The 13,123-nt window shown below is 34.6% G+C and overlaps 1 protein-coding gene across 3 annotated transcripts in view; it reads left to right on the forward strand.

Moving 5' to 3' along the window:
• LOC140437037 (dnaJ homolog subfamily C member 5-like) overlaps positions 1-13,123 on the forward strand; it is a 158,327-nt gene that overhangs the window by 53,474 nt on the left and 91,730 nt on the right. For all 3 annotated transcript variants that reach the window (XM_072526270.1, XM_072526268.1, XM_072526269.1), the window contains exon 2: positions 10,646-10,937. In XM_072526270.1, coding sequence (XP_072382371.1) covers positions 10,646-10,937 — 292 coding nt within the window. The remainder of the gene's footprint in view (positions 1-10,645; positions 10,938-13,123) is intronic.

The raw sequence follows: 13,123 nt of genomic DNA on the forward strand, positions 1-13,123 counted from the left end.
ACTACAAAAAATCTTTACTTTCACATTTTGTTCACTACTATAATCTGCTCAAAATTTTTGAAATAGTACTCGTATGTAGTTTATATATTTTTGCATTATTACAACCTATTTGGGTAGTTAGAGCCATCTATATAATTTTGTTTAACAGAGTTGTACAGTAAATTGAAATATTTGTTTTATTATTTGAATCCTTTAATCTGACATAAAATGCCTTAAAATGTGTTATCAGTTAATTCCACCTTTATTTTTTCGTGCAAATATCAGGTTATTGGCCTGAATAGTTAGTTCTCAGATTACACAAATATATGGTAATTTAACTGGGTTGGATAAAAGATACATAGTGAAGTGAAAATTACGTGGGTGTATACCAATACTCGTCTAGGGATGACAATGTGTAGGACAATCCCTTGTTTTCCGTTATTAGATTTTTCCCACTATTTAACGAAATAGGATCCGTACACCCATACACACAAACTTATGTTATACATGAATTATTATGCAAACAGGTCACCCATATATTAGTTTTTAGGCGAACTACTCCTTTTTTCCTATACACTATCCTGAAAAATATTCTTCGCAGCCAGTTTAGCTATAATATTAGCAATTGCATAGGATGTCAAAATTAAAAAAATTAAAAAATTGCAAAAGAAAATATGTTTTTTTAGCCACGCAACACACTAAAAATTGTTTACGATTGGATCCCACTGCTTTTGAGGGATAATTGACTGAGGTAATATAGCTTGTACAACTGATGGCTAAACTTTTAAAGAAAACTAAACAAAACCAATGAATCTTCCATTCTACTAAATACTTTGTACCAATTAAAACAAGTGTTTGCGTATAAAGCTTTAAACCTGAAGCTTCTCTCTTGAACTGGAACGTCAAAAGTATGGCATCAGAATTTTGTTAACAAAGGATCCTTGCACTTTTCTTATGTAAAAATGGTCGCAGTTAGGGATTGCAATCCAGCAGCATTTTCAGTCCAGCTGGATTTTTGCAAGATTGGCCTGAATCCAGCGCGAATCCAGCAAAATGTGGAATCAAAATAAAAACACGATTTTAATTTTTTTTTTGTTCATTTATTACTTAAGCTTTCTAATACAAACTAATAAAATAAAAACTTAAAATAAAAATTATCTTAGGTGTATATTATCAAATGAGGACGTATAATCAGTCTCAATTCGCAATCAATCTTACCTCTCTTTAACTTAAAATGGCTAGAGCAAATGCCACAATTATCATGAGATTCAAAAAAAAACTCGTACTCAGTAAGCCGTGGAAGTGAAACATAGAGCTTTGCTTGTGTCGGCTGAGAATTGTCACGAATAAAATTTTATCCAAATGAACTTATCTGTTGTAAGAGTAGTTCATTTGAAGCAAATTTCATTGATGGCAATTTTGAGCTGACACAAGTTAAGTAATATGTTTTCTTCCATGGCTTACTGAGGACGAGTTTTTTTTTGATATCATGATAAAAATCAGTCTGTATTCTAAATTTCTAAAGAACAGAAACATGAATTATTTAGTTTTTTGTAAGTGAGAACTTAAAAAACATATTTTATCTATCGTCTTATCGCCTAACCTACTTCGCATAGATCTGCATATATAGCCGGTTGCGGAGAAAGCCCTTTCGGCCTGTTTATTTATACGACTTAACAAATTTTTCATCTCTTGTCGCATTGCATTCCTTTTTAGCATGGGGAAATAACCAGGATTATTTAGTCCTTCGTCATCCTTTTTTGGATTTTGTAAGTACACTAATGTACCTGTAATTTCAGAGAGACGCCGTTCCGCGATTCTATTGCGTAGTGCTTCCGATAGCTCGGCACTAAGGCTAGAGTCCTGGCTATTTAGTTTGTCTAAGACCAATTTCAAGGTTGTGTCGGCCGTTCATCAAAGTGGACTATCTTCTGCAAAGAGCTTCTACAGCCAGTTTCACCGGTTGAACAGTGGCGATTAACTCATTGATTATTGACCACTCGCCAGCAGAGAATTTTATCGTAGAATCAATGTCTATCAACGCTTTATCGATGCAAACTTTTAGGCTGTAGAAACGTTCCAGCATACTGAGCAAACTGTTCCACCTGGTGCGGCAGTCAAGAATCAAACTTAATTCTTTACCTTTCTCTTCCTTGACATATTTTTGCAAGAACATGTCATCTTTGGTAGGTAATTTTTTGAACGTTTTAACAACTTTTCTTATTTTCATGAGTAGATCGCTGTAACGGGGAATCAATTCAACAAAACTCGCCGATGTTGGTTCGATTGTTACTGCCAATCCTTCATTCGTCTCTGTCTCCATATCTTCATTTTCGTCTTCATATTCATCAGTGTCGTCTATTGCTGCTTGTTCTACTTCTCTTTGAGGTTTCTTTTTATAGAGCACGTCTACTACAGCAAAATGAATTCCATGTGCATAGCACAGTTGTTGATAGCAAGGCATGAGCTTGCCAACTTTCACCATAACGGATGCGCCGTCGGTTGTGATACCAATGGTCTCGGATTCAATCATTAAACCAAAAATTTTCAACTGTTCTGCCACTAATTCAATGTAGTGTTCGGCAGTGCACGAGCCGTGAATTCTGATTAAACCTAGATTAAAACGTTCTGCATTGTGCAAATTAAGATTTATGAATCTGTGATTTTTTTTAAAACCATATTTGTAAACCATCCTAGTAACCATATCTTCCATAGAATTTTCTCTTTCAAAGTAGGAATCAATAGTCTTCTTCGACTTTTTGCTTGGAACTACTTCCTGATTATCTTCATTTTTTGACGAGGTTGCTTTGGGAGCATTAGGAGCTGGTATAATAGTGCTGGTGCTGGAACTTGAAGAAGAGACGCCGTGTATCTTTTTCAGATGTATTTTTAAGCCTGTTGTTGAGCGGTTGCTAATCAACAATTTTTTTGAGCATAAAAAGCATCTTGCACTTCGCCCCTCATCCAGTTTTGTGAAAAAGTCCCACAATTTTTTTTATCATCTTCAAGAGACATTTTAATTAATATTGGAGTAACTGGAGCAGCATTAAATCTGAAAAGAAAAAAAAACGTCTGTGAAATAAGGTGTAGGTATAACTCGTCCGTATAAAGAAACAAACTGTAAATGGCAACGGCTATCTGAACGTGAGCCTGAATGAGAAAACAAGACCGCCTGATATATGTGTGAGCCTTAGTCTTAGTGTGAGCGAAAAATCTAGACCACCGGTAGCCCTTATAGACTGTTTCTTTGTCTGGACGAGATATTTGTTAAATGTTTTGATTGAAAAAAAAAACCAAAAATTAAGGGAGATTATTATTAATTAAATAATACATAGGTCGTGACGGCATAAAAAAAAACGATTTTTTAAAAAAATTGTATCTCAAAAACTAAAATTGATTTTTTATTTGTAATTAAGACATAAATATTAAGACATAAAGACAGTATAGTACTTGAAGTACTCTGAAAAAAGAATTTCAGAGAAAAATATTCATTTTTGTTAATTTTACAGTAATTTTTCGCCAACAGCCTTTTTCTTGCGGTGGACATGATATCTAGGTCTAGTTCATCGGAAATAAAAAAATAAAAATTTTCTTGTAGTTTGTGCCTCTGGCTAGTGAATAAACGAAGGAATTTTCATTAGGTTAAGTCGTTTTTGTTTTATACAAAAAAAAATACTTTGAAAATGGTCAAATTTGAAAAAATGAGTAAAAATTGGGGTCGAAAATGTGTTTTATTAAACTTATGTAGAACCTTCAAATTTCATTTTTTCTTTAACTGCTTCGTGTATTCACTAGCCAGAGCTATAAACTACAAAAACATATTTGACCTTTTGATTTCAGATGAAGCTAGACCTAGATATCATGTCCACCACAAGAAAAAAGGCTGTTGGCGAAAAATTGCTGTGAAATGGGCAAAAATAAATATTTTCGTAAAAGATCGCACTCGCACTGTGATAAGATCGGTGTTGATAGTTAAGAAGGAAGTGTTTACTATTGACTGGCGGTCCTTATTCAATTAACTTACATAAATCATCAAGTGATGTTCTAATAATAAATTATGCTAAATTATTAGATATTTAGTCAAACTACTTACCATTCAGTTTCCAAACAACACAAACGGCAGTACAACAGATTGAGAGAGGCACTAATTAGGCGTGAAAACACTTTTACTGGCGAGAGCAGAAAGTCAACTAAAAATTAGACAAATAAAAGAGGTCTAAGAGTCAATAATATCTAGTCACAGTTACGTAAATTGGCTGAAACTTTATAGAGGAATGGTTTGGTCATATTAATTAAAAGTTATCTTTGTCCCAAGACTCAGAAATCAGTTGTTTATGAGTTACAGAGCTTCAAAGGGTTGGCTTTTACTCCATTTGAATAATACATATTTGTATAATATACAGGGTGTTAGTAAATAAGTGCAACAAACTTCATAAAGTGATTCTTCATGAAAATATAATAACAGTTTGCCAGGTAAATGTATGTCCGCAAATGCTTCGTTTCCAAGATACGGGGTGTTGAAATCTGACACGCTGACGATTTATTTATGGCCCTGAAACTGCTTGAGATATGCAAAAAAAATTTAGTGGATTTTAAGAGGTAGTTAATCCGCATTTTTGCCATACAATTTAGAGTTCTATATTTATTTGACTTAAACTTTGCAGATAGGTAGCGTTGGTCCTGCTGATCGATAGTTCTTATTGCCTTAAGACTCAGAAATCAATTGTTTCTGAGTTATAGAGTTTCAGTCAATCTTTTAAAATCATAAACTTCGAAACGTACCACAAATTTAATATACGGCAACTGAATCTCAATAAACTCGAATATGGGACCTGAATAACATTTATTAATGTTTCCCTGACAAAAAAAAATAAGTTAGATATCCTGGATAGGATATCCCTTGATATCCTGGATAGGATATCCTTGAGAACTTTTGATTAGCATGACCAAAGCTATTCTCTGCAAAGTTTCAGCCAATTTAACTGAAACCACCATAAGAAAAGTGGCGGGATCCTTTCGAAAAAACACGCCACAAAAGTTTTATTAATTCTAAAAACCGATCTAAGTAAATATATAATTAGTTTTTGGCAGTCAATTTAAATATACGTTAATAATCTTCTTTAGAGCAGGTTCACATGAGAAGCGCTTAACACGGGCTAAATTTTTTTATATATTTTTTGTAGTGTTCACGTAGGGCGTGCAGTACCTAATTTTGTATCCTTAGCTAAAACAGTTCGGACCTAAATTTTTTAACTACTTCAGAATGTCTATCAAGTCATTTAATGACTTACTGGCTCTGATATACGATGAACTCATCGTATATCGTCAACAGATGAAAACGCTGTGCGATATTGTAGAAGAAAATTCGTAATTGCACTGAGCTAAGTTTTTCTATCAATTAACACAATATCGCAGGACATTTTTCAATTTCATCTATTTCATCATATAAGTCGGTATTAAAAGTTTCCGTTTTCATTTCGGACGATTTCTGGACGAATTGAGCGAACCCTAAATACTTCTATCCCCGTCAAAAGCGCATGGCTAACTAAACTGTAACACAACACAGAAAACCTTTGATATACTGCTTTATTAAAACGCGCGTTAGCATGTGTATGGCCTGAATAAAATGTATGTATTATACGTAGCTTTAAACGTGCATTATCAAAATTCAAAACGCACGTTAAGTTCTAGTCATTGACGCTGCCCATAGCTGTGTAATAGAGTGTAACATTCCGAAGTTGGTATTGTATATTTGTTATTTGGTCGTTAAACAGTGCTTACGTGTTATATATATATATATATATATACATATATATATATATATATATATATATATATACATATATATACATATATATATATATATATACATATATAATATATATATATATATATATATATATATATATATATACACACATTTATACACCGGTATTTAGGGATACACCACGCCCTTCCGGTAGGGATCTATGGAGAAGTATCACCGAGCCGCAAGCCCTTATCTCTTGCCGTACTGCTCCACCATAGGCCGATCAGACACCAGCATATTCTAGAATTTTAAACTGCTACGTTAGCCTTTTTTATTTTTCTGTACACCGAGCTGGGGCTCGAATCCACATCCACTGAACCATTCGACAGTGAAGCGAATGAGAATCGGCCGCCTAGCCCGCTTGGCTATCTGACCGACATTTATTGATTTCTAAAGGTTCCTAATTTATTAACAATTTGTGTAAGAGATGAGTTTTTTGTAGAATATATACAATATTCTATTACATTCCTGTTTAATAATGTCTACGTTTTTGAAAGCGTGATATTAGTTTTTTCTGGAACAAATTTTGAATATTTTAACAAGCTTTTTTTATATTGACAGTTGGATTATACATTGCCTGTCAGGGAAAACGGGCCTCCCACGCAATTTAGTAAATTTTATATTTTTTAGTTATTTCTTCAGTTTTTTGTTAATTTGTTTTATGTTAATTAAATTAAATGGATTACTGCGTGTATTGACAAGCTAGACCAAGCCTACACAGAGCATAAACAAATTCGCAAATCCTATTTAACCATGAAATTCTCAGAATTAATTATTTTCGAATCAACCAAGCTTCGCGGAAATAACTGTATAGATTTTAGAACTTTTGTAGTGTTCTAAAGAGTACATATTAATAAATGTGAATATTTTTTATTAAAAAGAAAAAGAGAATATATGAGATACAATTAATACAAACACTAAAAATTTTGCAGTTTGCAATTTTATTATTGATTATATTGACTATACTGCATGACATGTTTAAGTTGAGTTTGTACGTAAACAAGACTTCCACAACGCATTCTTCCATTCTCCCCCGATCGTCAGACCGCATTTTTTTCGTCTGTGAAAAAATTTTTCCACTGGCGCTGAAGTACCGGGTAGACACATAGCAAACTCTACAATTTTTTTTTAACTTGGCACCTCAATATGCTGCTTGTGAAAATTATTGATGAATAGCCTGACATATTTCTCGGAGTAACTAGCTTCATAAAAATTTTGTTGGAAAAAGCCTTTTTGTTTCAAAAGCACCTCATCAAATAGCTCATCAATAATTATTTGGGTTTTCGATTAAGGTTTTCGCATTTTGTTTATATTTTCTGCTGTTCTTTCGATTTTACTCCAGTTAAGCTCATTTTTCAAGCAGATCCACTCAAATTCTTCGGCTTCGTCGAAGCTCGTTTCCCACAATTCTAAATACGAAATGCAGCGCTCATAAAAACGTGAACGTCGCTCATGAAGTTTTCCATATTTATGAAATCTTTCAATTTATTTAAGAGTTGCTTAGCTGCATGTGGAAGAAATTTGTTTTCCATCCTATTTTAAAGATTAGTTTTTAGCTTCGTCAACTCCATACACCTACGTATACATCTATCACAGTTGAGTTATTCTTCTCCATAGACTCAATGGTTTTGTTAAATACATTGAACTGTCCGAGCACAAACCAAAAGTAAAGTGCTCCAATTTCTGTTTTGAAGAACTGTCGCAATGCGAGCGGGCAGTTTACTTGAGCAAAAAATAAGATTCTAGGCCTTTGTATAGCTGCAGGATCCTTTCCACAGCTGGTAATAAAGGCGGAGGCCGAAGCAACAAAAGACCTATCCAAAAAACGACGAAAACGGCGCTGGTGAACAACATCATTGTTCAAAAGCAAAAGCCGGTATAGAGGGATATACTTATTTAATGATCTAAAAGCTGAAATGGAATACGGGCATTTTAAAAAATTGAATGAAGTCTACTGATTTTGAATCGTTATTAAATGAAATTGGTCCAAAAATCGCGAAAAAAATACAAAGTTTAGAGAAGCGATACCGCCAACAGAAAGGTTAATGTTAACCCTACGATATTTAGCTACTGGTGACTTATATACAAGTTTTATGCACTGGATTCCATAAAACTTCCGGTCTTGATATCAACCAATAAGTTTTAAACAAGAAGAATTAGTCCACTCTATTATTGCAAATTAGAAAACCAAAACAAAATTGCGACGATGTTTGACACTTTTACTCGGAAGCGTACACACTAAACACAGCCAAACGAATTCGTTCTTCAATTTTCTTTTGATGTACCGCCCAGTGAGCGAACTCTAGCGAAAGCAGACACATGCGTTTGCAATCGTTTGTTGGGGCGTACACATCTCCCAAGGCGGCTTCGGTCACATGCGTTCGAAAAATGTGTACGCACCTTTACAGTTATCACCAGAAACTAGCCACCTTGTTTCATATTTCGTATTATTGTCAAGTTTTCAGACGTTCCTCCGGTGACAGATCGAAAATCGAGTAACTACAGATATACCTCTCTCAGGTACAAAGTACCTAACAACTATCTGTGCTAATTTAACATCATGTCTGTTTGATGTATCTGTTAAAATGCTCAAAAAATTGCATTCTTTTAGCTCGTTGTAGTTCATCTCTTGCCATCAGTGCGATAACTCCCGTGATGATCGCTTCGCACTTGGTACGAGCAGACCCGAATTTGTGCTCAAGCAGCTCCGATATTTTCATTTTAAAAAGCAATCAGATGTTTTAAAACATATCGTGCATTGCTGTATGGAATGCAAAAGTAGCTTCTTTAGCAGCAATGGAAAGTTCATTTTCTGCGGGTTCGGCATTTTTGAAAAACGATGTTATGGTAGATAAGCTTGCAATGGAACTTGCGCCGGCCTTGTGTTTCGAGCACCGCTCTTGTCCGCTCTTCCACCGTGTGCTATTGAAAATTCTGATAAACACTGTTGAAATTTCACTTTGTCGATACGGCCGCAGAGCCTTTTGAGAAACGGATACTCATTTTCAAGTTCTTGTGTGAATGTACAATTTCGTTTTCCCATGCTGAGCCAGGAAAAATCGTACGTTAAATATCTGTTTCGACGAAAAAACAATACAATAGACACAAAATACAACAACGGCGGGCGACGACGACACGTAATAAACTGAACACAACACGACTTAATAGTGGACTCGTACGGTGGACAAGCTTGCATGTGCACAACTGACTGTGCTACATGTGTAGTTCGCGAACGATTCGTTCGAAACGAACGAATCACTACGAAGAATCAAATGAATCAGTTTGTGGCCGACAAATGAATTAATTCATTGAACGATGACGGATGGCGGTTGTTTACAATCGAGTCATCGATCGTTCAGTTACGCTCGTGGTCGGTTCGGGACTTTGGGTGATATTGGTAATCGGCAAGAGGTCTAACTAAAATATGTACTGTAACACTGCCTACAGATGGCAGGCAGTGTTAGAGAAAATAAAAGGAAAGTCACTATAATATTATACTATATTTATTATAAACAACAATCGGCGGGGTGTGGGTGCTGTTTAAGTTTGACTGGGACGCTAATAAAGACCGGCCGGGACACCGGGACAGGGATCTCAAACCGGGACGTATGGTAAGACTATGTAATAACAACTTTAGAAAATATGCCACCAATTCTTATTGGTACTCAAATCATGGGGGTTCAAATTAAGGGTGCGCCTTAGATTTTTCAGCTCTGTTCCAGCCGAAATGTACGTTGCTGCAAAAAAAAAATCTATACCGATCCGAAATTCTGTGTAGGAACACCGTACTGTTACAAGTAGCCGAAAATGGGGAAAAAGTTTTCCGAAAAGAAAAAGTTTTCTCTACTCCTGGTACCAATATTTTTGTACAGCATTAGGTCACCGGTCATTATTTTAGTATTACCTACCTAAGTTATAAATGCCGTACAAAGTCCCCCCTTTAGTGGTAAGTTTACCTTACCTGTGACTCACCTGTACCCATAAGAATTCACGGCATAGTTTCTAAAGTTGTTATTACATATTGTAGTATTGTTTTATTTGTGATTCATGCTGGGTCAAATGACCCATTACAAACCTTCCATGGGCTTGTAGTCTATAGCTCACACCAGATTACTGTTGGTGACGGCTCAGTAAGGTTTTGGTTAGGGATTAACCAGGGATTAACAGATACGTTAACAGTAAACATATACATAACGAAGATCCTACATCATGTGATGCCATATACTGGGTTTATAGGCAATGCTTTTCTGCTAATACAAGTTCTACTCATTATTGTAGCTAATACAGTTAATACAATGTTAGTATCTAAATCACCCTAATCTAAAAAAGTATAATTATAGGACCAACTACACTGGTTCCTTTAATTGTATATAATTTATGACCATTTAAAAAACTACAGAAAACCAAGTGTCATGTTTCGTTTTTAAGTAAATAAAGGTGACTATAATAAAAAATTAAAGTCTTAAAAATTAAAAAAAAAAACATTGTAGATAAAACTTAGCAAATAAAATGAAGAATTTAATTTCTAACCACTCAGAACTTCAGATGCTTTTTTTAAAATATCACTTGTAGCACTCAGTTCCCTTTTGTATTTCCCGTCCTCGGTTCATCATCAAAATCATAAAATTGTAATAAACACTTATTCAGTTTTAAGATAGTTGCACCGTAACTTCTAATGAAGTCGCGATGTGATGAAACATATTTAAAAATACAGTGCAATTTTACAGTTGCTCATGGTGGCGGTAGAAGTCCAATATTTTGGCTCAAAATTGAATATCTTTCATAGCACGGTCCACCACTACCAAATTTGATCAACTTTATTATATTATAAAATTTATTGTTATTTTTTCTTTGCAGAACCCAAGGTGATTCTTTATACGAAGTGTTATCGTTACCAAAAACGGCGACTAGTGAAGAGATCAAGAAGACTTACCGGCGTTTAGCACTTAAGTATCATCCAGATAAGAATCCCAATAATCCGGAAGCCGCGGAAAAATTCAAAGAGGTGAACAGAGCTCATTCTATATTAAACGATACTACGAAACGAAATATATACGATAATTACGGTTCGTTGGGTCTCTACATCGCTGAACAGTTCGGAGAAGAAAATGTCAATGCCTACTTCGTCGTGACGTCTACATGGTGTAAGGTAAGTCATTCTTTCATTTCATAATCATTCTTCGTTATTAGGGCGAATATCAGCACCAAACAAGGGTTTTCTATATAAACTGCTGTTATAAAATATTTTTGTCGGCTACTTGTCAAACTGCATTATTTGCAAACGGTTTAAACAACGTTGAATTTGCAACCTGAAATATTTCGAATCGTTTAGCTCAAATCAGTATCTCAAGCGGATTTAACACGAGCTATTATGTAAACCCAAACAAGCAAAAACGTATTATGTTTCTGTAGTTTTATTTACCGTCACCAAATCGTTTGCGAATAGTCGGATCAATTAGAATTCCATAACATTTTTCTATTATGAATAATTCTTACTATGCTAATTAAAGATGAGATAACAATTACGATTAGCTCTTTCATTCTTATATTTCATGCGTTATTATTATTTACTATCTTGATGTTAATAGACGTGACAGTTTGAAAGCCCTCTATAGAAAATATGCATACTGTAATTTATAGTGATGGTGGTTCCTTCCCAGGTTGAGAGCGACATCGTCGTTTTAGAAAATAAATATTACCTTCTTCAATAAACAATTTAATACTTAAAACATTTGGAGATATTATACTAGGCTAGAAAAATGTGGACTATAACTATATGACTTATAGATGCTGGATAAAAACTTTATTGTTGTGAAGCTATTTTCTTGTGGCATTTTAATATTATTGACTCTCTTTAATGGAAATTTAGTACATCAGTGCCAGCTCAAAGCACAAAAAAATTATTCTGGATCGGCTTGAAACTGGACTACTACAAGCATGACTGGAGTTGTGGTACTGCGATGGAAAACGGAAAACCTCCATATTATTCCCTAGTTTATTCATAATGGCACTGACATAAGAAAAGTTGTACTGCTCGTGGTCCTCGGACAATAAGATCCGGCAGGAGAAGGAAAGTACACAGGGCTTCTCCAGCCGATATCATACTTGTGACAAATAAAAAGAAATAAGAATGCAATCAGGCATGAGAATAGGCACATGGAATATGAGAAGTCACCTCAATCCTCAACATACCAATTATTCTTGGGAGAAGCGAGATGCGACTGGTAAATTTAGCTTAGGTGACCACGGCATATTCTATTCCGGAAAAAAAGGCATTAACCACCGGAATGGCGTGGCATTCAGTTGTATTAAATCTGTAAGTTACATTTCGGAGAGTAATTATAATGCAATTACACTCAAATCCAGTGGCTATTAATCTGGCCAAAGTTTATGCTAGCGGGAGTGAAGATTACATAGAGAAAGTTTATGATGATATAACGAGGATAATTAGTCATCTGAAAAATAAAGACATCACTATAATAATGGGTTATTTTAATGCGAAAGTAGGTAAAGGTAGACAAAAAACATTTCAGGTAATTCCGGATTGGACAATGTAATAACATAGGAGATCGTTTTGTGGAATTCGGCGTAGAGAACAATTTATGTGTGACAAAAAATACATTCTTCACCCTACCCAAACGTCGTTTATACACTTGGAAGTCACCAGCAAATACTAAGGATAAGATCATATGAAATCTGATTGATTATAATAACAATTACTGAAAGATATCGAAATTTAATTAAGATAACTAAAACACTACCTGGACTAGATGTCCCCTGTCCACTGAACTTATTGATCAGTGACATAAAACTCAAATTTAAAAAAGTGAAACGCCAACATCCGACTAACCGAATAAACACTGATTGTATTAGAAATAATAGCCAAGAAATTATACGCGAGATAGTAAAGAAGTTCAAAAAATCACAGAAGAAAAATATAAGGTTGAAGATCACTGGAATCAGATCAAAACCATCATGCAAGAAACAATCAAAAAGTATAAAACTATTAATAAGCGCACCCAATGGATAATTCATGAAATCTTGAGACTAATGGAAAACAGAAAAATAAAAATCCGGGATGCAAATGAAAATTTGTACAGCAGCAAATGCCTTGAAATAGAAGAACTGTAAAAAAAAATGACATGTTAATATGTACAAAAAGGCGTAAGAAAGAACTGGACTTTATAAGTCAACTGCAAGTAGTTTACTTGACGTGAACTGTTTGATGATGAAAGAACAGAAATTCAAATGGAAATTGAATATCGAGCTATAAAACTAGCAAAGAATAGTAAAACAATCGGACAAGAAATTCCACACGAAATTATTAAACTACTG

The sequence above is a fragment of the Diabrotica undecimpunctata genome, chromosome 3 (assembly GCF_040954645.1).
Source record: "Diabrotica undecimpunctata isolate CICGRU chromosome 3, icDiaUnde3, whole genome shotgun sequence".
In the NCBI taxonomy this organism is placed as follows: domain Eukaryota; kingdom Metazoa; phylum Arthropoda; class Insecta; order Coleoptera; family Chrysomelidae; genus Diabrotica; species Diabrotica undecimpunctata.